General features: G+C 44.5%; 1 protein-coding gene across 1 annotated transcript in view; it reads left to right on the forward strand.

The window, feature by feature from the left end:
* Positions 1-25,141, forward strand: part of RD3 (RD3 regulator of GUCY2D) — a 46,940-nt gene extending 21,799 nt beyond the window's left edge. The window contains exons 2-3 of the mRNA XM_075064350.1: positions 12,856-13,176; positions 22,546-25,141. Of these exons, the coding sequence (XP_074920451.1) occupies positions 12,875-13,176; positions 22,546-22,843 (600 nt within the window). The 5' untranslated portion in view covers positions 12,856-12,874 and the 3' untranslated portion in view covers positions 22,844-25,141. The remainder of the gene's footprint in view (positions 1-12,855; positions 13,177-22,545) is intronic.
* Positions 25,142-25,942: the final 801 nt, after the last annotated feature.

Raw genomic sequence — 25,942 nt, forward strand, 5'->3', positions numbered from 1 at the left:
AAGGCGGCACGTGAGCTGATTTTCAGTGGCACTCACACTGCCTGGGTCCTGGCCACTGACCCAGGGGGCTCTTCATTTTAATTAAATTTTAAATGAAGCTTCTTAAACATTTTAAAAACCTTATTTACTTTACATACAACAATAGTTTAGTTATATATTATAGACTTATGGAAAGAAATCTTCTAAAAACGTTAAAATGTATGACTAGCACGCAAAACCTTAAATTAGAGTGAATGAATGAAGACTCGGCATACCACTTCCGAAAGGTTGCCAACCCCTGAATTAGGGCATCATTATTTATAGAGCACCAGAAGTGTATGTGTTGCCTTACACACATATATGGTCCTTGCCCCACAGAACTTGCAATCTTTGCTTTGTTTTTTACCTTCTTCTGAAGGATCGGGTACTGGTTGCTGTTAGATGCAGTATTCTGGACCAATGGTTTGATCCAGTGTAGCACATTTTCTGAATCTGGAAGAGTCTAAAAATTAGATGGTGCAATATTTTCAACTTGGGACCCCCATGAACGGAATATAGACTTCTTGGGGCACCTTTCTTTAATGGTGTGAATTCTTTTAGCGACATGCACATTGATGGACAATCATATCACCTAGGTTTTTAGATTCTGCAGGAAACTGGGAGGTAATTGTAAGAACCATTTCCAGGTTTGTGCCCCACTCTGATACCAATGTGCTGATGCATAGCACACTTTGATTACTTCCAGACTCCACTTTTGGAAATATGACTTTATTGATTTGTTGACTGATCTTTCAGCAAAACCCTTGCAGAATGAGGCAATCTTACCAAAAAAGGTTACTCCCAAGCTAGCTATTTTCAACACATTTTCCTTCTGTATTAGGATCTGATTTTGCATGCATTACAAATTGCGGTTCTAGGGACTCTACAAATGTTATCTTAGAGATCTTGTTCCCTATTGTATTTGTATTTATTTTTATTTTTCATTTTATTACTTGCACTTTTAGGGTCATGGCAAAAATATGAAATCACACACATTTACACTGTAAAATGACATAGCGTCAAACTGGAAATCTCCCACTGCCAACACAGAACTCCAACCCTCCCAGCTTATCTCATCAGGCAAAAGCCTGGGTAAATAAATAGATTTACATCATGCCCCGAAAGTCGGTTGACTTGTGAACTTCTGGACCAGCACAGAAACAAGTTCCAGAATTGAGAGAATACTGTCATGCTAAATATACTAATCTAGATTTGTCAGCTCAAGCATCTCACTTGGTCTCAACTTCCAGGTTGAGGCATGAAGAGAGAAGTGGCCTCAAAGATAACCAGGATCCAAACCATGCAGGGCTTTTTAGATTAAAATCCAACACCAGGAATTGCACCTGAATACTAAACTGGATGCCAGTGATGTCTATGGAGTAACAGTGCAATGTGCTCCATACTTGGCACACCAGTAAGCAAGCAGACAACTTTGTTCCACTCTAGCTGAAGTTTCCAAGTGGTCTTCAAATGTAGTCCTGAATAGAGCACCTTGCAGTAATGCAGTCTTGAAGTGACAAAGGTGTGGCTCACTGAGGCTAGGTCCACTTTTGAAACAATTTCCTTGACATATGGAGAAGAAAAGCCCTTTGACCACTACTGCTTCTGGGAGTCCAGAAGCACTTAAGATATTCCAAGTTGTACCTTGAGTTCTAAATAACTATGAACTTTTGGTAATTATCACTATATTGGGGACTATATTGGGGACTAGAGCTTTAGTCACTTTGCAACTAAGATATGAAATTCTCCTTCTCTCCTGGTTTCTGAGGCTGCTGCCATTTTCAGGTTTTAGATCTAAGCTTATGGATGAGACTTTCAAAAGCACCTAAGTGATTTAGGATTATATGTTCCATTGAAAGTCAGTGAGATTTGTGCTTTAAGTCATTTAACTATTTTTTTGGTTGCTTATTTTAATGGTTTTGTGATGGTATGAAGGCTTCAACAGAAGTGTAGCAGTATAAAGCCAAATTCAGACCTGTGTAAGTTGGTACATCTCTCTCTAGGGACTTCATCAGCTTAAACATGTTATTAAAGATAATGTTCAAAATAAAATTTACACAATTTGGCCTAGAAAATCAAGGTAGAAATTATCTTGTAGGTCATCCTGCCTAGAGGAGTTGTGGACATGTTGGTGCTTAGCTCGTTGAGTGCTTAAGATAGTGTTCTGAAGCGTACAAGTGAAGTGGAAGGTGTTTTAAAATAATTCCATGCTGTAACTCAGGAGCCAAACCAAATACATTATATACCACCTCTGCTTCACTGCTGGTTCTTCGCTCCACTTACTGTGCTGCTACTTTCACCTCCTATTAATATTCCATGTAAATCTGTGGAGCATCAGGAGTTAGATGTGCAGTTTACTAGCAGCCATCATAAAGAGATAATTAAGGGAGAACTCATCAGGAAATTACTTTTTTCCCCTGTGAAAAGTTTCAGTGAAACTTTTTACATTTTCATTGAAATTTTTCTTCATCTTTTTGGTGTGTTTGATTAGAAAAACCCAAGCCAAGAAAAGCTTCAGTTTAAAAAAAATTTTAAATCCAGTTTACATTTACTTAAAACCAAAAAATTTTCTACCTTTTTATGAAAATCCAATTTTTTGTCACACAAATGGACACTTCTCATTAAAATTTTTGATTTGCCAAAAAAGCCATTTTCCATCAAAGAATGCGTTTTGACAGAACATTTTTGACTAGCTCTATTATGAGGCTTTCATTCTGCTAGTGCATGGCTGCTACTGCCTACTCTGTTTTAAAATAATAGACCAAACTGTTCAGAACAGTCCATTAATTCTGCCAGGCTTCATTTTGGGTGCCCAGCTTGAGACTCCTGGGGACTGATTTTCAGAAATGCTGAGGATCTGAAGTCAAGGCCTCCAGTTGGACACTCAAAACCTGAGCCATCCCAAATTCCTGCCTTCTTTTGTAAACATGGCTGTTAGCATGGTTCAGCCATATGGTATAAAGGGCCTAATGTTGGGACAACTCCAGGCTACTTCATAGCTTCTGCCTTCTTTGTTTCTAGGTGACGAGGTATCCAGTTTTCAACTGGAACATCCGGTGGCAAAGAGACCCTGGTGGCTCTGGTCAGCACCACTGACCAGGCCGTTAAAAGTCCAGTTGGTGGTCTAAGACAGTCTAGTCTCTATCTGTCCTGGCTGGTACCACGCTGCAACCCGGAAGCAGCCAGCAGGTCTGGCTCCTAGGTGGGGGGCCACGGGGTTCTGTGTGCTGCCCCTACCCCAAGCACTAGCTCCACACTTTCACTGGCCAGGAACCAGCCAATGGGAGCTGTGGGGGGTGGTGCCTGCAGGCGAGAGCGGTGCATGGATCCTCTTGCCCCCCTGCTCCCCCAGGAGCTAGACCTGCTGGCTGCTTTCAGGGCGCATGCAGTGTGGTGCCAGGACAGGCAGGCACCCTGCCTTAGCTCCCCCGTTGCACCGCTGACCAGGAGTCGCCCAAGGTAAGCCCATGCCCCAACCCCGAGCCCCACCCCTCTGCCCCAGCCCTGATCCCTGCCCAAAACCCGGAGCACCCTCCTGCACCTCAAACCTCTCATCCCCAGCCCCGCCCCAGAGCCTGCACCCCCAGCCCAGAGCCCTCACCTCCCTTGCACCCCAACCCAGAGCTCCCTCCCACACCTCAAACCCCTCATTTGCAGCCCCACCCCAGAGCCCTCACCCACTCCTGCACCCCAGCCTCAGCCCACAGCCCTCTTCTGCAGTCCAAATTCCTTGGCCCCACCCCCTAGTTTGGAGCCCCCTCCTGGACCCCAAACCCCTCATCTCCAGCCCCACCCCAGACTCTGCACCCCCAGTTAGAGCCCTCACACACACCTCCGCACCCCAATCCCCAGCCCAGTGAAAGTGAGTGAGGTGGGGGAGAGCGAGGCACCGAGGGATGGGGAATGTAGTGAGCAGAGGAGTGGGACATTGGGGAGGGGCAGGGCTAGGGTGTTTGGTTTAGTGCAACTAGAATGTTGGCAACCCAACTTGTTGCTCACACAGCAATGGATGAAGCTGATAAATGGCACTGTGATATTTAACTAGTTCCATCACAACATTTGCCTCATGATGCAATACTCTTCATTTTGGGGCAAACCCTTTCAGAGTGTTAGGCCTGGATCCACAGATGTAGGAACACCCTGTTGGAATCTAATCCTGCAAGATGCTGAGCACTAAAACTGGTTGGAGGTGGGGGGAAATCCCTCATGGAAAATTTTGCCTTTTTTCATCAAAAAAACAAAACCTCAAAACCCCCAAATGTTCAGCTAAAAACGAAAAAAAAATTGGGTTTTGAATTTTCAGTTTTCTGTTTAAAAAAAAAAAATCAAAAATGGTGAGGAAAGCAGAAACTTCTTGTGAAAAATCTTAATTTTGTTCCAAACAAACTTCCATTGGAAAAAAAAATAGATAGAAAATTTTTGGCCAGCCTACTGAGCCCCCTCATTGTGTTGACTTAAATATTTCCTCATGAGACGTCTCTCCGCACCTCTGATTATTTGGTTAGTCCCAAGCGCTTTGCAGGATCAAGGCCCTTAGCCCATCACCTGGTTTATATGCCCCTTTGAGTCATAGCATGTCATTTCCTGACTGATCTAGAACTGGTTGACATTAACCTCTCTGTAACTTCAACTGCAAATATCCTTTGTGCCCATCCCTGAGCGCTAATGGACAGAAGCAGCAAAGCATGTAAGTGTTAGGAGAAGAAATAGTAGACGTTGTTTTGTGCATGCTCTTCTCCATGGTCTGAGCACCTGCTTCGGACTCTTATTGTGTCAACAATAATTGTCATTACAATGGTCAGTATAGTATCAGAGGGGTAGCCGTGTTAGTCTAGATCTGTAAAAGCAGCAAAGAATCCTGTGGCACCTTATAGACTAACAGACGTTTTGAAGCATGAGCTTTTGTGGGTGAATACCCACTTCGTCAGATGCATGTAGTGGAAATTTCCAGGGGCAGGTATATATACGCGAGCAAGCTAGAGATAATGAGGTTAGTTAAATCAGGGAGGATGAGGCCCTGTTCTAGCAGTTGAGGTGTGAAAACCAAGGGAGGAGAACGCTTTGTAGTTTGGCAGGCCGTATCATCGGGTCCCCAGCCTTCGTTTGAATCCCTGAGCCCCTGATGGTGCCTTCAATTTGCAGATCCACGAACACGAAACCCCCGCAGCAGCTTTCTCTTTGAATTCGTCGCTCCTGACAAGTTTTCTGCCGCAGGTAAACATTGGACCCACACACCGCCCCTAAGTCTGCATATAGTTGGCCAGGGAGAGTTGAAGCCTATTCCTTCCTAAGGTCCCCCTGCTGAATAGTGCCCTACCTGATACTCTGATTTTGTCCATTTACTCTTCTGCTACGAGGATCTGTCCAGGTCTGGCCGACAGGCATCACACGGAGGCGACGACCGAGCACCCCAGCAAGACCAGCCACGGCGCAAGTGAAACAATAGCGCCACGGCCGACACAACGACCTAGCAAAGAAAGACGCACACGGCGAATTGGGGATGGCATATGGCATGGACGATATTATACACTTGGTGGATCAGAATCCAGGTGACACATGAACCTGGTGATGTCGTGGCTGAACTCTGAGCAGGACCTTTGATGAGTGTTGCTGGTGTTAGCTATGTGGGCAGATTGGCAGCTTAGCAAATCCTACTTTCTTCGAATAGCCAGACCCAAAATGATCCGCATCAGACCCACAACGATCTTTACCGAATTACTTATTTCCACATCCAATCCTACCGAACTCGCCTATCACAATAACAGGCTAAACATTAACGCATAGCCACCTCTACAAATCACCAATAGACATTACTACTACCACTCACCATTTATATCAAATTAATCACTTTGTGTCCAAACACGCAACCAGTAGCCACACATCAACTGACCCCCGGCAGAGTACAAACCACTCCTCTACAACCACCAAATACTACTTGTGTACAAACACTTCACAGAAAACACTTATCTATAATACACCTTCACTATCTAATCTACATCACGATGATCGAAAAATCACACTACTTTCCCTTCGTACTACATTTCCTGACATATGATCATCCCGCTGTGCCAATACTGGTGTCCTCATGCGTAAATAATTTATTCTTATCACCTTCCACCACCTGTCTATCTACCTCTCTCCTCACTACATTAACAACCCTCAATTCACACCTTCCAATACACACACTTCCACTCACTCCATTAAGCCTTCAACACATCATAAGTCACCTTTCAATCTTCTTTAATCTCTTCATTCACCTTTCCTCCCTCCCGTTGTGATTGCTTCTTCTACAAACCATCATCCAACCAGCTCAAACGAATCTAAAGACTCACGATGCACACCAAAAGGTATCTGAATCCCGGGCCTTAATCCAAAAATGCTATTAAAGCTCTTTAATTCTAGCACCAATAAAGCCACATAACAAACCCATGGCTGAATTTTAAAAAAAATCAATTACAGCTAGACACAAAATATTCAAACAGCCAAGACTCAGTCACCACAGACAACTTACCAAGCAAACATTAGGGAATTCCCATACTCTAACCTCCAATTCATTAATACCAAACTAAATGCTCTTCTCTCTACAATGTCTTTCCCACAATCATACAATCTTGCATCATACATACTCGTCACTATGACAGCAGAAATGCTCACTAGATATCTCTCCTTGGACCACAAAGCTCGATTAATCTTCGACAAAACACGGACGCTACATTGCACAATCAAAAGATTTCCGTACTAAGCCACTTTTGCCTAAACAACCCTCTCATGGCGTATCCACACGAGAAAGCTGTAGCTCACACAGCACTACCAAAGTCCACTACCACCAGACATACATCCAGCAAGAATATGTCACTACATCACAAAAACTTTGCACCCAGCACTAGTCCAAAAAATGGGCACTCCGTACCTCACAAGAATTGGCTACATCAGCCAGTCATACACTGCAAGCAGAAACCTCAAAAACCAAGCTTGCTCAGAAAGGCTCCTTCTCATCTCTCTTAGACGAAATATCATCACTACATAGCCAAGAGAAACCCTCTTTTGAGTTCTCTCCTTCCTGATTTTACTAGAAAACCAGCCGCCCTTTGAGAAGTAAGACCCTCCTTATTTAAACTCTCTCAGTCTATCCACTTCGTACTAGCATGAATTCTAAGCAGAAAACACACTTATCACAAATTTATCCCACCTGATTGTCCCTTATGAATCACTGACATTAGTTCCTTTGTTCACATTCCTCCTCCATCCCATTCCTCCTTCTCTTTACTCTTGCTCCTTGCCTCTCACTTCCTCTCAAAAACCACTACCGACGATTGTGTAAGATGACTCCACATCCCCACGTGAGTCCAACCCAAAAATGTAGTCGACAAATCATTCCCACATGATTCCCCACCCAACAGATCCTTGCTCTCTTAGAACCCTCAGACCCCATCCTCAATCGACCTATGGCTGAAGCATGGTTCAGACAAAGACTCATCTTTTCCTCTAAGACCAAGTAAAAAGACAACCAGTCATATATGTACAATTTTCTTCCTCGCACAAGTCCTTACGAGCATTCATGATTCTCAACATCTAGTTACTCGCTCAATTCACTGCTAGAAATAATACTCACGTCGTTTCTGAGCTCTATGTCTGAGACAACTTCTCATACCATCAATGTTCGAACTCCAAAAATCTATGATTACTTCAAAATCACTCTTTTCCTATTCCAATCTGCACGACCCTCGGTACCTTAGACACGCAATCTCTTTCCTCAAGCCTTTTCTCCCCCTTCAAAGATATAATATCCCCCTCCTACCCGCAAACCATACACTCTCTCCCCACAAACAGTCTCACATGCAGTAAAGCCACTCCAATCTAGTAGGGACCTACCCTGAACAATACTTAAAAACCTGCATCATGAAAGCACACTGGTAGAAGACACACACACCACCTTCCCACTGCAAACCAAACCCTCCACAGAAAACCCTATGCGCAACCCCACTCCCTAAACCTCAGCCACAACCACTTAAACAACAGCCTTACACTCGGTTCTTCTCACACGGGTCATTCCAATGGCTCCACAGCTCCCCCAGCACATCACATTTGAGCTCGTATGTTGCCCGGGCCCCTGCCCACAAACAGCAAGTAATTTCTCCCATTCCCTACTGGCCTCGTATCATAGATTTAAGTCCACCAAACTGGTCTAATAATTAGCTCATAATTGTTCTATCCCGCCTTGCGAATTCAACATCCCTTCCCAACAATTCCAGCACATCATCTCCTCTCTCTGCGCCATGGAAAACCACCCCCTGTTCGCGGCTCCAATGCACTCAAGTCTAACATCCCTGCGTATCAAAAAGACTAGTTGTAGAATTATCACAGAACCCTCCCTCTCCCAGACCCCCACAGTAATCAGAAAAGATCCTAAAGTACTGGACATCCCTGAGTCCTGACACTCGGCTGCAGCTTCCTAGCAACAGCCCTAGTACCTACTGCCAAAATCACTTTATGTTTGTGTCCCCAGGAATAAGCCTAAGGGAACTCAATCCTCCCCTATCCCATCAGCGAAAAAGGCTCAAAACTTCACTGATCCCTCTAGCTTCGCGCACAGCTGTGGGACCCAATTGGGGAAAAATTGCTCCTCTAATAGACTGGCACATAGCATAAATGACCTTGCATACCACAATGTAGCTTCAAGACCCATCTCGTAATTCACCTCAGCCAGTTTCTCCCCTCCTCCACGATCTGCTCCTGACACCGAACCAGCGATCCTTCCACCTCTATTGCAATAACCATTCCCACCCTATCAAGCGAAATGGACTTTCTCTATTAGAAAGCGTTCTCCTGGGCTTGAACCTGTAACGACCTACTTTTTTCAATTGCAAGCTGCGCTATCTGACTGAGCACTGACGCCCATGTAATTGGGCAACCAAAAAACCTCCTCTCAATTGCAATCCACCAAATCCACCCCCACCCACTCTGAACAAACACCCTACACCTTGTCATAATGAATCCACCAATTGGTTAAACCTCAACCTGCAGAAATCCCCAGCAATGACCCATCCCCACACCAAGGAACAAAAACCTCCACGCCTCTGCACAATCTGCCCTGGAGAACATGTATCAAAAATCGAGAAAGCAAACAAGCAAAATTAGCCCCTATCATAAATAATGTATTCGTATTTTCCCAATGTCATTACTTACATTTTATCCACACAAATCATTGCTTTTTGTTGCCAATCACAGTTTGAAGCACCCACTCTCTGGAATTCTCACAGCCTTTAGTTCTTATAACTTATCTACAGATACATCACTCCAAATTCTACCTCACGTTACCCCTTCCCAACAATTACGAAAAGTAAATAATTGGTCCTAGAACGGACCATAAAACACCACTAACGCCCGCCCTTCGACACACCGCAGTAACCTGAAGAGACATTGATCACCATCGATAGCTCACTTAGGACAAAATACTGGACTGCACAGAATCTCCTGACATCCTCCTTCTACCCAGGCTAAAAACTTCTTTTCTATCCCTCTACAAAGCACCAACGAGAAAAAGAAAGTAGCTTGCCAACTATGCACAAGTCCATGCCTCTCTTTCTCTTTAGCCTAAATGAGACTCGTTGGTAAAGCACTCTGTGCTGCCAGAACAAAAGATATCCACGCGCACACAAAGCACTGCCAAAAAACGAGTAAACAAATCCCTCTAGGTACGCAGTCTAATCGCCGTCCAACCTGACAATCAACCCTAATGGCATTGGTAGGCGCCCGCTCGCATCTCTCTCATCGGCTACTGTGGCAGCCCTGCACACAACAAAACAGCAGGCACGTGCCACACAAAAGCAATAGAAGTGCTGCCCGGCCGGCCACGACCACCCCAACCCATTCCGCCGGAGAGCGTCGGGAAAGGCCCTTGTGTCGTAAGGCAGATGATTCCCCATGGCGCGCAGCCTCCAGTGCTCCAATAAGGGCTTACTAATCTCGGTGCGGAGCGACCCCAGCACCGGCTCACAGCCGCCCTCACACAAAGACGGTAAACACGCATATAACCGCCGGCGACAGGGGTGACCTGCAGAGGAAGCCGCCCTAAAATGACCTCGATCTAGCACCCAGGTGACATCTAGTGCCGCGGTCAAGGAGAGACATAAATAGTTTCGAGGTTGCACCAAGAAAAAACCGTTGACACACGAGTCGCAAAAGCATCTAGTGCACTGAGGAATGTAGTAGCTCAAAGCACAAGGAGACCCGACCTAGCCCAAGACAAATACCGCGACAACACGAAACGCGCCACGCGGGACAACCGGAAACAAACACTGGCGCTAGGAGAAAAGACAAAAGCCAGCTAGCTTAGGGGAACGCGGTAATCATAGTGTCCAGTTAATCATTGTCTCGAAATAAAACAGCAACCAGGTGGTATATCTCTCGAGTGGGAAACAGAAGTCGGGTCACCGGGTCTAAAGAACAGATGAAACCTGAGGAAAGAACCGAAAGTAGACGGAAAGAAGGCCTGGACTGACTGCAACACCGGGGACACTATCTGAAGTGACATCGCTACGGGATCTGCCCACTGCTAGCAAGGTTTAGCGTAGACGGTGAGCCCAAAACGGGAAACCCAAGACATCACTCTCGCGGCATGGAGCTTTCCCAGCTCCGCCTCTCCGTGGAGTTCTGCTGCAGCCTTCACCACGACCAGCTCCACTCCACCAACTGTGCCGCTCCTTCAGCCAACCCATGAGCTGCTCCTGCAAACCACTCCACTCCGCTCACTGTTCCGTGGGCTGCTCCAACGTGCTGCAAACTGCTCTGCTCTGTCAGCCGCTTAGCAATAGATCTTCAGACTCCCCCACTAATTAACACAGCACTCAGTGATCTCAGCTCAGTAAGTGTAGTTCTCTTAGTGATTTCAGCTCTTAGTGATTTCAGCTTGTAGTAGGGAAGCCCAGGTGCTGGTGCACCATTGACCCAACATGAATTCAGCTCAGCAGCCTCTAGATGGACTCCTAATGGATTCAAAATTAGCTCTGCTCTTCAACAGTGAAGAGAGGAGGATGTGCAATTGGTGTTCCAGGCCCTCAGAAGGGGCCCATACCATCAGGTGTACTCACCAGTCCCCAACCTCTCTCATTTCACTGGGTATTTGGTTTGTATAAGTGACTTGCCCAAGGCCAGACAGCAACTCAGTGTCCAACAAGGCTGCCCAGAGCAGAGGTCAAGGGGGGCCAATTTGCCCCGGGCCCCACAGGGGCCCCGCAAGCCCTGGCCGAGAATCTCTTCCTTGGGATTTTTACTCACCTGGTGGCGCTCCGGGTCTTCAGCGGCACTTCAGCGGCGGGCCCTTCATTTGCTCTGGGTCTTCGGTGGCACTTCGGCGGCGGGCCCTTCATTTGCTCCGGGTCTTCGGCGGCACTTTGGTGGTGGGTCCTGCAGTGCCGCCAAAGACCCGGAGCGAGTGAAAGGCCTGCCGCCAAACTGCCGCTGAAGACTCAGAGCGCCGCCTGATAAGTACAAGTGCCGCAGTGAGTGGTGCCTTTTTTTATGTCCTCTTCCCCGAAATTGCTTTGTCCCAGGCCCCCTGATTCCTCTGGGTGGCCCTGATGTCCAAGCCAAGAAAAACCTGTCAAAAGTCCTGGGTGCCAGCTGTCTGCTAACCACAGGCCCACACTTCACTGCCATTAACTAGGAGGAATTCCTTATGACCAGGGCACTAAGATATGTCATCAGATACAATAATATACAGTGTTCATTAGCAAGATGTGGCTGCATCTGCACCTCCACTGGGGGCCATAGAGGGCTGAGAAGGGAGTGTAGCCAGAGTGAGCGCAGGATGTGGTGATTCAGCACACTGCCTCAATCTGCTGGCAGGACTTGGGACTCCTGGCTGCAAACTGGAGCTACCTCTGCCAGTGGAAGCTCCAAGGGAGGGTGGTGGTGGTAACACAGCTTGTCCTCCTTTGGTGTGAATTACTCCTGGAGTGGAGACTTTTCTGGAACAGGAAAGTGTGAATGGTAAGAAGGAACCATAGTGATGGTTATGGTGTTAAAAACATGAGAGAGAGAGTGTGTGTGTGTACGTGTACATACAGGAGAGTCCCAGCTTTGCCACCAACTTGCTCTCTGACTTTGGACAAGTCTTTTTGCCTTTGTGTGCCTCAGTTTCCCCAGTTGTAAAATGGAGATGATCATACCCACTTTTGTAAAGCACTTTCCTATCCTCAGAGCCTTGGTTGGCCACATGTGAGATATCATTGTAATTCATACCACTTTCCATCAGCACCAGTGAAGCTGTCCCCAATACCTGTTCAGCTCCTGAGAGCTCCATTGCTACTGGAAGATAACTGCAGGAACATTGAAGGCCTAGCTGTGGGTTGTAGGTGGCGTAGAGCCACTCTGTCCCATAGAGAGTTTGGGGAGGATTGTCCTACAGTCCATCTCTCAGCTCTCAAATATGCCAGGGTTTGGCAGTGGAAGCTGCTCAGGTTTTGGCCCTGGCTCTGTTCCCTTTAGTGCATTATTCTCCCCCAGGGTTAAATTAATAGAGCAGCAGGCACTGTGCTCTTCTAAGCTCAGATGCTGTAATTTTGACCAGACAGCCCTTTAATGCCTGGGCATAGTGGGTGCGGGGGAGGCAGTGTCTCCTTGTACTTTCCTTCTCCCCCTGCAAACCTGCACAAAGGGCAAGCACAACTGGGCCCCTGTGGATGAGATTTTCAAAAGTGCTCAGCACCCAGCAGCACTTACTGGTCTAGGTGGGGAGGTGCTGGGTGCTGAACTCTGGAAAATCCAGCACTGCAAATTGGAGAGATGCAGCGTATGCAGTGAAAGCATTAACAATAATATGTTTTTTCTTTACAGGTAAAAGAACTGGGCAAGCATGTCGCTGGCTTCCTGGTTCAGGTGGAATGAGCCACCGAGCCGGATTTCCCAAAGGAACCCCACAGAGATGGTGGTGGAGACACTAATGATGGAACTAGGCTGGCAGATCAAGCAGGCAGAGAAACAGCAACGAGAGCGAGAGAATGAATATCGCAAGATAAAGACGGGTGTGGACTACGGCTGGCTGGTTAGCTACCCAAAGCCTAAGCACAGCTATGACATCAGCCCAGGGGAGCGGCTGCAGCTGGAGGACATGTGCACCAAAATACATCCTTCCTACTGTGGGCCAGTCCTACTCAGGTATAATGGAGGCTTTGTAGACACAGGACTGCTGCATATCCCACACAGTGAGGCAGATTTCCTAGTGGTTAGAACACAGGACTGGGAGTTGGCATACCTGTGTTTCAATGCAGGGTGTGATAGTGACTCACCATATGACCACTGGCCAAATAACCGTTTTGCCTCATTTTCCCCATATGTAAACAGGTATAATAATACTTGCCTTGTGCTGTTGGTATGAGAATCAATGAATGTTTGGTGCTTTCAGACACCTCAGATGAAAGGTACTATAGAAGTGTTAAGTATTATTCATTATTCATTTTTATAATGAGAACCTCAAATTCACAGTCAGAAAGCAACACTACGTGTACGATCACACTGATATTTATTGCCATTTACTACAGCTGATAATTTCAAGCAGAATTAAGTGGAAGTAGCCTGGGAGGTTACGGGAACAGAGATCTAATCGTTTAGGGTCAAAGTTTGTTAATACAGAGGTGAGAGACGAAAGTATTTCCTGCTGCAAAAGCAACTTCTGGCTGAGAGAGGCTGAGAATGAGCAAATAGTGTTTTGACCAGCAGGATGCCCATTTTGGCTTAACTGAGACCTATAAGATGCACACAGTCTGCCCAGCCACTGGCTGGGGGAAGCTCTGCTCACTGTTGAGTCAGCCAGTGTGGCAATCACATCACTCTCCTATTGTGCGGATGGCTTCAGATCGGCTGAAATAGATCTGAATCTATAATAGGGCATCAAGCTTGAGAGGAGAGAGAATTATTTACATTTGATATTAAAGATGGGGTCTGTTTCTCTTCCTATTTAAGAGTGCAGTGCAGATCAGTAGTGACTCCACTGAAGTCAATGCAGCGAGCCTGGTGTAATCAGGAGTGACTCCAGTGAGTAGTGCACTTACCTTGGAGTAAAACTGATTCAAGTAAGAGGAGAATCAGGCCCTGAGCCTCTGTCCCTTTTCGTTTTTTTTTAAGATACATTTCCCATTGTTTTAATTAGGAAACAAAAGATTGGCCAGGGGGGTGGAAGTGAGGAGCTTATACCTTTTTACAAGCACTGAACGTATATCCCAAAGTGGTTAACTGCTCTCCTGTTTCCCTCTCTCTGGCCACCAGTGCCAGCAATGCAGGGAAGTGAGCCACAGCACACCCTGGGGACCTTCTGCTGCTGCCCAATGGGATCAGCTGTCCATGGATCCTTCCTGCAAATGCAAGGAGACGGGGGGCACTCCTCTTCCCCCAGTGGGGAAGTTGATTCATTCCCGTGGGATGGGACGGGGAGATTGTCAGAGGCTCCTCTGTTCCCTTGCAGGGCTCCCAGGTGATGGCAGTGTCAAGGATTTATTGATGGTTTAAACCAAAATGGCCAAATTGGCCCCTGCAGAGTTTTACCAGTATTATTCATCTGAAAGCAGAACCGTTCAAAACAGCACTGGTCATACACTCATTCACATCCAGAACACAGAAACCATTATAAACCACACAGGAAGGAACAGAACCTGAGCTCTTTTCTCCGCTTCTGGAGGACTGCGCAAGAATCCTTGGCAGATGGGCGTATCCCATGAGACTGGCTTCCTGTGATGGCAGTGGGTGGTTACTGGCGAAACTAGAGGCTCCCATCTTCTAATGTGTAAGGCCAAAATTAGTCTGACTTACAACACGGTTCATTTTCTCACTGGGTCAGTTCACAAGAGGAGCTGAGCATTTGCATCTTCCATTGACTTCTGTGGCTCCTGCTCAGCATTGTTCAGGACTTGTCCCTACATTGCAGTAAATACATCTGCTCCCTAGTACTAGTTGGCTGTGTTTGTGAAGCAGTTGCCACTAAGGACAATGGGATGTAACCTTCATTATTAAAAAGGATCCATCATCATCATCATTAATTGTATTACAATATCACCTAGAGGTGCCAGCCAAGGCCCATTGTGCCCTTTGGCATTGTCCACGCACAGAGCCAGAGATACTCCCTGTCCTAAAGAACTTACAAACTATTAGACGAGACAGACAAAGTATGTGTTGTCCCCATTTTACAAATGGGGGGCAGAAACTCGGACAGTAAGTGACTTGCCCAAGATCACACAGGATATCTTTGGCAGAGCTGGTAATTCAGCTCTGAGCTCCTGAGTCCAGTGACTTAATCTCAAGATCATCTCACTCTCAATCCTTCCTCTCAAGAGCATCCCATAACATTCTGTCATACCATGAGTATAAAGATCACCATTAGTTTAAACACAACTGCTTGTAAAATAATCATCTTGCATTTAAAAAGACCCATAAACTTGTAATTGTAAATTCAGAGGCTGCACAAACAGTTGTAGCTTAGAAGAGGAGCCTTTGAGCGACAGCATACAATTCTGATAACATCTTAGAGTGAAGTGCAGATAAAAGGTTCATCAGGATTGCACAATAGCTTTTCCTTCCAACTCAGGCATTTGAAGGGCTACTGTCCCTTTTTGATACTCAGCGAGTTGATTATAATAGTCAGACTCCATTGTTAGAAGCCATGTCATAAAATTGCAGGTTTCATTCTGTTCATTGTATTTGCTATTGTTGTGCAGGTCTCTTCCTTTGATAATGTGAATGAACTGCTAAATTAAGAGTCAATAGTAAGAAAAAAAATCCTATATCTTTTGTCAGCAATGCCATGTGCTCCTCCAAAAGACCATGTGATTTACATATGGTCACCCAAGTCATCATTTGACTGATATCTAGCAAAGGCAACCAGGAGTTTTTGCTAGATATTTGGTAGATATGGAAGAGGCAGTGGGGAAGGCACATTGAATTTTTTGTTTTTTTTTCTACAGCGGCGCTCCAGCCCTTTTTTTTCCTTTTTTATTTTTTCCTTTTTTGTGCTTCCGTGGTGCTCCGGCTGCTTTTTTTTTTTTTTTTTTTTTGGCGTGGGGCGGCTGGAGCCACCTTATAATCGCGTTATATCCGAATTCGCGTTATTGCGGGGTGCGTTATAGCGGGGTTTCCTTGCAGATATGTTTCTTCGGTGTATTTTTTTCCTTTTCAAATTCAAGAGGGATCTAGAAATAGGCCCAAAATGAAACCTGAAATTCAACTATCTTTTCCATCAAATTCCAGGGGATTCTGATTCATCTCTTTCCAACATAAACTTACCTCATTCAGTTTTGCTCTGGGTTGAATTCAAAACCAAAAGAGACCTGTTTTATATATTGAGGGTAAAGTCTTGGCATCAGTGAAGTCAATGGGAGTTTTGCCATTGACTGCACTGGCCCTATGATTTTGATCCTAGTACCCAGTTGCTAGAGTGATAGGCACATTAGAAATGCTGACGTTAGCCTAGATGGGATGATTTAGATGCATCCCACAATGGTGAAATTTTCAGGAGCATAGCTGATCTCACAAGATTTCCACAGTTGGATCTGTGATTGTGCAAGAACAGCTTGTTGGATTTCACTGCTCTTGAACTTCAAACCTACCCCTAATCCAGATCTGATCACTGCCTGTTTCGCTCATCTCTTGCCAAAAGTGAAACTAACCAGAAACAAAAGTGAAACCACCCACTCTCTTTACATTGTCCAAGATGGAGAGGAATGTAAAAAATTGCATACGTAAGAGCAAATCAAATTTTACTAAACTAAGGTATCAAGGGTTATAATTTAGTAAGGATTATAAAAAAGGAAGCAGATTTATATAGTTTACTGAGATCAAAAGTTTATTTGCTTATAGTTTACTGGCTTAGCTGCAAAACTGATTTGTTTGGAGAGTAGAGGTTGGTATGAACAATGCAATCTTTTGAACGTTAAGTAATTTTCTACAGTAAAGCTGTTTATTGCCACAAAGTATAACCAAAATGTTGTTTAACAAAATAAATTCGGGAATCAACTAGTGGCTTATCATCAGCATTTAGCAGTTTAAGAGTTTATTTAAGCAATTCAAACAACATATAGCCCCAGTTCAGCAAAGCACTTAAGTATCTGCATAACTACAAGCAAGTTCTTAAATCCCAGCAAAACATATAGTTAAAGTGAAGCCTAATTCATGCTTAAGTGTGTTTCAGAATTGGGATCATTGAACGAACATAAGCAGGCAAAGTTAGTGCATTTCTCACAAAACGGGCTGGCGTACAGCACAACCTGAATTAACACCAACTCCCACTGGACAATTACCTGTCCTAAGAAACTACCTTTAACCTCAGATATTTTAAAGAACAGCTTTGTTCACAAATTAGACTTTGTAAATAAAGATGTAATCTTCTGATGAGTAAGAAAATGCTGTTACCTACTCAGCATGAGGGGTTTTGCTAACCATAAAGGATTGTCTGCTTTGAAATTATTCTCTGACAGAACACTAGGATGTTAATCCAGCCTAGAAGAATTGTGACCCTGATTCCACTGAACAATTGCATGTTAGAACTCTGAGTCCTAGTGTAACAATCTCTGTGCCTTGTGAACAGTCTTACCACCATTTCTGTGTCACACCTTTTACACCAAAGCTAGTACTGCTGGATCAGTCAATATTGCATTCCACACTTTGACTGATACTCCTGCTAATCTGACTAATACCAGCATGGAAATACTTAGTATATGATGGTCTCCATATCTGAGAAAAGATTCAGGAATGCACCGAGAGCAATTCTGAATGGCATCAGGGATGCTGACTGAGGAGATCTCTGAGCCCTTACTGATTATCTTTGAAAAGTCATGGAAGACGGGAGAGATTCCAGAGGACTTGAAAAGGGCAAATATAGTGCCAATCTGTGAAAAGGTAAATAAGGACAACCTGGGGTATTACAGACCAGTCTTAATTTCAGTACCCAGAAAGATAATGGAGCAGATAATTAAGTAATCAATTTGCAAACATCTAGAAGACAATAAGGTGATAAGTAACAGTCCACTTAGGAAGGAACAATCAGTTGCACACATATAAATTGGGAAATGACTGCCTAGAAAGGAGTACTGCAGAACGGGGTCTGAAGGTCGTAGTGGATTAAAAACTAAATATGAGTCACCAGTGTAACACTGATGTTTACTTTTTTTGCAACATTCTGGAATATATTAGCAGGTAAGCAAAACACGAGAAGTAATTCTTCCAGTCTACTCTGGCCTCAACTGGAGTACTGTGTCCAATTCTGGGCGCCACATTTCAGGAAAGATGTGGACAAATTGGAGAAAGGCCAGAGAAGAGCAACAAAAATGTTGAGCGACCATATTTGGAGAAAGCCGCAGAAGAAGACAAACAAAAATGCATTACAAGGTCTAGGAAAAAACATGACCTATAAGGGAAGAATTGAAAAACTATGGTTGTTAGAGGAGGGCGGGGAGGAGAAGAGAAGAACTGAGCAAGGGGAACAATGAAGAGTTTTTCAAAGTACATAAAAAAGGTTAACAAGGAGAAAAAGGGCGGAAAAATCTGTTCTCACTAACCTCTGAGGCATGAAAGACAAGAAAGCAATGGGCTTCAGACTGCAGGCAAGCGAGCGATTGTAGGTTGGACCATTAAGGAAGAAACTTTCTTCTAACTGTCAAGAGTGGTTAAGCACTGGACTAAATTGCCTATGGGAAGGTTGTTGGGATCTCCACTCATTCCTTGGATTTTTTAAGAGGTAGTTTGGACATAACGTCCAGTTCATGATTGGTCCTAGATAATACTTTGGTACTGCCTTGTAGTGTGCATGGGGACTGGACTTAGATGACTTCTTCAAGATTCCCTTTCAGTCCTGATGATTCTGTCATGCCTTGTTTTTGATATGTAAGGAAACCCAAAATTTATTAGGGGGGGACAACATCAGGGACCCTGGAATTGGTGGATTAAACACTCGCTCTGAGCCACTCTGTGCAAGTGTCTCTGGTCTTTTCTTGGCATGAGAACGATAGTTGTCTTGACCACTTCATCCCTCTGGCTGTTGTGTGAGGCTTTCCCTGGCACGCTCCCTTTAACTAGACTGGGGAGCCATGCCAGATTTCTTCTTAGCAGAGGAGCAGTTTTGTAACATACCGCCGCCCTAAGCATTAGTTCCTTGGCAAAGTTCTAGATGAAGGGCAGTAAGAGTTTCGTGAAGCTGGAAAGTTCCTGACTCCCTCTTCCATCCTTACCTCTTGTGTTGGAAAACTGTCAGAATTTTGAAGTTTGTACAATTACTCTGTTGCTCAGAAGAACGTGTCTGTCAATGTGCCTGAAGAAAGGGGAAAGGTACCAAAGAAAAAGATGCAAAAACCCATTCTAAACATCTGAAATGAGAAGGACTGATATGGCAAAGCACCCTGACACGAAGGTCTGATATTCCTTGATACACCTAGATCCCTCGACAACAGCGACGCAAATTCGGGCCCAATCCTGCATGCTTCTCAATGAATAGTCAACCAGATTTCTGCCTGAAAGTAAAACTAGGAATCTATCTTTACGTAAGAAAGCACAGAAGTAAGATGAATTGAAGCTCCCTATCCAGTCTTGAACTCTCCTTAAAGAAGCCAAAGCAACAAAAATTAAACTTGGAGGTGCGCGTGAGGAAAGGATCCGAGACTGGTGAATAGTCAATACATTTTTTTTTTGAAAATGGAAAAAATTAACAGGACAATAAAATTTTGCAAATAACTAGCCCTTGTGTCACAGAAAGTGACATTGCGGAGAAAAAAGTTCTGCTCGTTGATATTTACTTCCTGGTTAAAAATAAACAGTTCCAGGTGCCGATTTGTCTCAGGAAAAGCAGTCTCTCCTGTGATGCACAAGTTGCCATGGTTAATATATATATTTTTGTCCAGCAGCAGCACAAATAGGACATATAAACCTCAGGTCTTTAGCCTGTAATAAGCTGCCCACTCTTCCTACTGAGAAATAGTTACCTCTTTGTTCCACATATACATTTTGTACCTTATATCTAGGAACACCCCTTACTTGGTGTGACCGGAGTCCCAGTGGAGTCCAGCTATAGTCACTCAATTAAGGTGAACTGCAAAGAATGGGGTAGACAATCCCCATAAAGCTGGTGGATATTCCAATACTTAGATTTACCAAACCAGCATAAAACAGCTTCTTTATTACCTCACTAGTTACTCAGAACTCCAAACAACACAGTTCCCTTAAAGTGATCTAGCCTCAGGCCCCCATCCAGGTACCCAGGCCAAATATGATGAAAATGTCTATAAATCTTATTTCATCATATAAAAGAAAAGATTCCACCACTCTCAAAAGATCAGACACATTATCTCCCAGGTTATTGAATATTTCAGATCTTATCCAAATACACGCGACAGCTATTTCTTATTAACTAAACTAAAATTTATTAAAAACCAACAGAGAGTAAGTATGGTTAAAAGATCAATATACTTACCGACATGAGTTCAGTCCAGTAAGGTTCAGATTCATAGCATAGATAGTGAGCTTTGCAGTTGCAAAGAGTTCTTTCCGAAATAGTTCATAGGTTATAGCAATGTCCAAATATCATATTCAGGGCATACCAGCATAACTAGGACCTCAGTCTTGCAACTCAAACTTCCCCGATGAAGCCTAAGCAGATCTGAGATGATAGAATCAGGACCCAAGGATCTTTTACACAATTTCATGTTTTTTGACAAGTTGGAGTTCAAAAGCATGACTTTTAAGGGGGTCCATCACCGGTACTTAGCTATAGAATTAACATAAGGCAATTTGCTTGTTCCTCTACCATTCACACTACATTTCAAAGAGAGATGAATACTGAGATATCCCATGTTCACAATTCATTTAAATTCTAGGATGTTCTTTTGATCTCTGATACACAAAACCACAAACATTATCTTCCCACATGTCTTTTGAGGATTATTTATTTTGCAGGATGTTTAACCCTTTCTAGCCACGTGTCACACTTGGCAATTCCTTTTGCTGCATTTATGTGCCCCTAATGTGACATTTTAATGGGCAGAGTCAAGTAGCTAAATCTGCATTCACATTTTGTTTAAAAAGAACGAAACCTCAGATAAATTATTTCAATCTTTTTTTAAATGTCAGTGAAAACAGGCTTTGGGGTTGTCTATGTTCATTGAAACATGCTCCTATTCAAATGCTCTAGACGTCTGTTGTTCATGAAAACACAGAAGTGAAACTGACCATCCTAGTCTTGTTGGCCACACTGTCCAACCGATAGTCAGGATCGTGAGAAGTTAGTTTGATTTAGAAAATTATTTCAGTTGTACTAATCTGAGTTCTGAGTACTAACCCAAGAATGTATCATCAAATTCATTTCTGTGGGGTGAAAGATCCCTTGAGGGCACTTTTCCTCCATGCTGAGCCTAGTTCATTGGTGTTGAAAAGACATCATTTTTGGACAGTCCCATCTCTGGCAGTTTCTGACTATACGTAAATCCATTTGCTAGCTGGACCTAGCAAAGAGACAAGAACACAGCCTAAGGACACTCCTTAAACTCAACACTTTGCCAATGTGCCAGCAACATTGTCTCTGTCAATTAACACCTTCACATATTAACCCATAAGCATCGCCCATTCCCCCACTTGTTCAGTCCCTGCATCTGCGTCGGTTCAGCTTATTATTTTAAATGTTAAAAGCACGTGCAGCTTATGTGCATCCTGAACACTCATGTCAGTATGGGTTGATGGAATCAGACCCTCTCAGTCCAGCTGGGAGTGTGCAGGGGTTCTCAGCACCTCTGATAGTCAAAGTTTATAAGGGCTTTGTTTACTGCATTAAGGAACTGTTCCAAAAAGTCATTGAATTTAGGACAATTTCTTCAGCATCAAATTTAATTTCTATAGAAGCCTATTGCTTTTATCACTATTAAATTCTATAGAAGAATCTACAAATGCTTTATAGGCATCATGTAGTTTTGGTTTTATTAAATATATGAAGTTCTCATCATTAAACAGTTAAGTCTGTCTGTTCATGGGTGTAATTCACTAGCATTTAACTAGAACTACAATATAGATGCTACCAGTATGAGAATCAGATGAGTGGAACTACATGCTTTCCAGGTGCAGGTGGGAACACAGCCTAGTGGTTAGACCATAGGACTGGGAGTCAGGAGTCGTGGGCTCTACACCTAGTTCTGCCACTGATTCACTGTGTGACCTTAGGTAAGTCACTCTGCTTTTCAGTGCCTCAGCTTTCCTACTTCTCAGATGAAATAATACTGTCTCTCTATCCTCCAGTATTGTAGTGAGGCTAAATTCATTAGTGTCTGTAAACTGCTTTGAGATCCTCCCTGAAAAGGTACCATAGAAGCATTATTATAAATACACTCTGATTTGCAGCACAGACCAAATTGGTATTGGACTAACAACTGTCTTATCAGAGGGGTAGCCACCCCAAATTAAAGTGATCAAACCCATTCCCAATGGAAGTTGAATTTCTGTATCAAACTGTGGACTAAGGCTCAGCTTTTTAAAAATTAAAGTTGTCCATTGATTGTACTTTTTCAGATTCCGGCAACTTATTGCTGAATACGAGCCAGAGGTACAGGAAGTAGCCCGGCTCTTCCGCTCTGTCCTGCAGGAAGCCACTGAGAAAATCAAAGAGGAAGAAGAGGCCAAGAAGCTTGCACGGCAGTGGAACACAAAGCACAAAACCAGCCTGTCTTTAATGACATTTAAATCCCGGACCAGGATTTCCCCATTCAGCAGCAATATCAAGACCATTTCAGAGGACGTGGAGCGAGGCACTGAGCCAACCAGAAGAGTATGGAGTATGCCGGAGTTTAGGAGTGCCAAGGATTACTGACTCTATTAATAACCAGAATGAGGTCTGAGAGCGAGCTGGTTTGGTTTTTAAAGAATGAGTTAACCATTATCTAGCCATGTGTTATTTCACCTTCATCCCAGTTCTCTCTCTTTCTGTCCACCTCTGTCTCTGTCCTGGGAGCTGTGGCTATAGTGACAGATGGTGATGCACACAGTCTCTGTCACCTATCATATTAGCTTTGGCTATAATTTAGTGGTTTACAGTAACTTGATGGTCATTTCTTGTTTCAGTTTTATTGTTTCTGCTCATTGGAGAACAGTTTGGTGCATGGTGCATTACCACCACCCTCTGAACCTTCTATATGGCTGTCTGCAAATGCAGTGCACTCAACCACGTGAGACTTGTAACCCCATTGCGTTAAATGGGATTACTCATGTGAACATGCATCAGCAAGGGTTGCAGGATCTGACCCACCGACTCAGGGTCCCTAATTTAGCTGTTTGAGACAGACATGACATTAAACTCTCTTCATCTCAGTTCTATAGCAAAGCCTCTTAAATCAACACTGATTCCAGCATATTTCCACTCTGTTTGATTGTAAAATAATCTGTCTCTTCATGCAAAATAGAAGACAAACTTCCTAGAATGAGGGTCACATTTTCCATAGCAACCGATTTTTGCATAGAATTGTGGACGCTCAGTTTTATGCATGCACCTTTTTTTGCATGTGCAGGTCAGTCAGATGTCGAGCTACCAGCTTTGCAGGCACATGCTGTCTGCATGCACAAACATGGACTCTGGCACGTGTAGATACTGCACACATTCAAGGGTGTGTGTGCACATTTGAGGCTCCATTAAAATCCTCTGAGTTCCTCTTAATTTTTATTTTTGTTGCAAGGAGAGATTAGGTTATAAACCCAAGTATTAAAACCCAACTGGATCAAAACTGTCTCATATTGAGACTCCCAGGCAATTCCAGTAAGTGCCGCAGCTCATATTCCATTTAATAAGTAGATGCATTGAAATGACTGGCAAGGCTGAGTCTGAAAGCAGATTACTGGAGTATATAACCAGGGGGGAAAAATCAGTATTCACTTATAGGGATCTTTCTATGTCCCAGAGTGTTAGAGGTCATTCCAACAAATTGCTCACTTGATTTATTTCCACTGTAGGGAAGGAATTTAGGTTCATTTCATAATTTTTTTGTCCTGGATATTAAGGAGAGAGCTTTTCTTTATATAACGAGTTGATGGCCAGTGAGGCAATAAATCTTTTCAAGGGGAAAAAAAATCTCAGACTATAGCAAAATAGAAGTTCTGAAATTGGCCCTTTGAAGATGCAGGAAAATGCCAATGTAGATTTCTGAGTGGGCTCAACCTGCCACCCTTAGGGAGAACTCCTAGTGAGAGGACTGGCTCTGCTGTCTGAAAAGTCTCTGATGTTGCATCAGTGCTAACGCTTAACATCTAGGGTCTCTTCAGCCAGTGGGAAAACTCCTAGGGAAGGACATAAGGGAAAGAGTCTCCCTGCAAGCTTTGCATAGGGAGGTTTGACCCAGATCAGCATGATGGAAGGAGGGTTTGCCCCACTCCCAGAACCTGCTTATCACCAGATATTGACTGAAGGTGAAGCTTATTCACACAAGGGCCCTGTGTCGCTGGACTCTCCGTTTGCCCTCCAGCCTACTCCCTGGCAGTGGGGTTTCTCACACTGGCACATGGCCCGAGAACTCCTTCTGTGGGGTGGGCAGCACCATATGGGTACCCTGGAGAAGATAATGCAGTCTCAGGCTATGTTAACTCAGGTAGCTTTACCATGACCCACGACAACACTCATGCCCCTTGCTCAACCTCTCCCTGTACAAATACATACAGAACCTCGCACTGCCTCCTGAGGACCCCCCCTGGAGCACAGGGCAGGGAGGAAAACTCCTTCAGAAGCAGTTGGTTCCCACTACCCCCCGCCCCCCCGCAGGATGATTAGTGGAGTGGCCCTGTGTGCAGTGGCCCTTCCATGGATGAGTCCTGGGGAAACAATCTGCCCATTAGCCTATTAGAAGGGCTACACCGAGCTATTGAGGAATTCTGGCTTACATTTACTATTAGCAAAACCAGGCGCAGCTTCAGCCAGGTCCGTAGGGTCATGGCTGCATACAGCAAGGGCACGTTTGGCCCTTTAGCTGGCTTTAGTCAAGCTTTAAAAGGAACAATTGAAGCAGAAACCTGAATTTTTCTTAGGGAATAATTTGTACTGTGATAATGTTATTACCAGAATAGCTTGTTTTGTTCATGGGGGAGGGGGGCGTGGCTTGTTTCGTTTTTGGGGGTAGCTTGTTTAGTTTAGGGGGGGTTACTATATTGGGACAAAGTGCAGGTTTGCTGGTAAAGCGGGTAAACCCCACGCTAGGAGAGCTTTGCTGGTGTAGTAGACTGGTATTCCTATACTGGTAAAGTGCTCCTAGTGTGGACGTAGCCTCAGGTGGGAGGTGAGCGGGGGGCATGTGTGGATATTATAAAAAGCAGCTTTTGCTAGCTGTAGCTTGAGTTTCACAGGGTGTTTTTGGGCCACTCGTTCAAGGGGCTGGGATGGCCCAGGGGAAGGACTGTGCGGTGCTAGGTCTGACTTCTGCGGCATAGAATTAGAACATTAATGGTGTGGCTGACTAGAAAGAGAGATGTTTTTGTGCCCTCAAACCATCTTCCATTGCTTCAGAAAACTCTTGTGCTCTCCCAGAGTTCTGGCTATAGCTTTGCCATGCTGTCTGTTGAGAGAGGGGGCAGCTAATCTGAAACCTGCCCCACTGGGTGCCGGAAGAGAGCAGTTTGGAGTGCATGGGTCACAGACCTTCTTCTCTCACAGGCACAGGGACAGCATCAAATATGGCTGGGATATGGGACAATGGCCACCTTCCTGACTGCGCTACATGAAGAGGGTCTGGTCTGCCAAACTCTTACTCACAGGCTCAAAGCCACTGACGCTGGTCCCGCAGTGCTGTGGGCAGTCGACAGAGAAGGGAAAGGACACAGCGCAAACAGCCTGGTGCATGCAGCGTGTCTCCAGGACCCTCCTACATCAGCACGCCGCATGCCCAAATCACAGGCTAAAAGCAGAGCTGAGGGAGGACAACAGAAACTAAGG

Source organism: Chelonoidis abingdonii, chromosome 3 (assembly GCF_003597395.2).
Source record: "Chelonoidis abingdonii isolate Lonesome George chromosome 3, CheloAbing_2.0, whole genome shotgun sequence".
In the NCBI taxonomy this organism is placed as follows: Eukaryota; Metazoa; Chordata; order Testudines; family Testudinidae; genus Chelonoidis; species Chelonoidis abingdonii.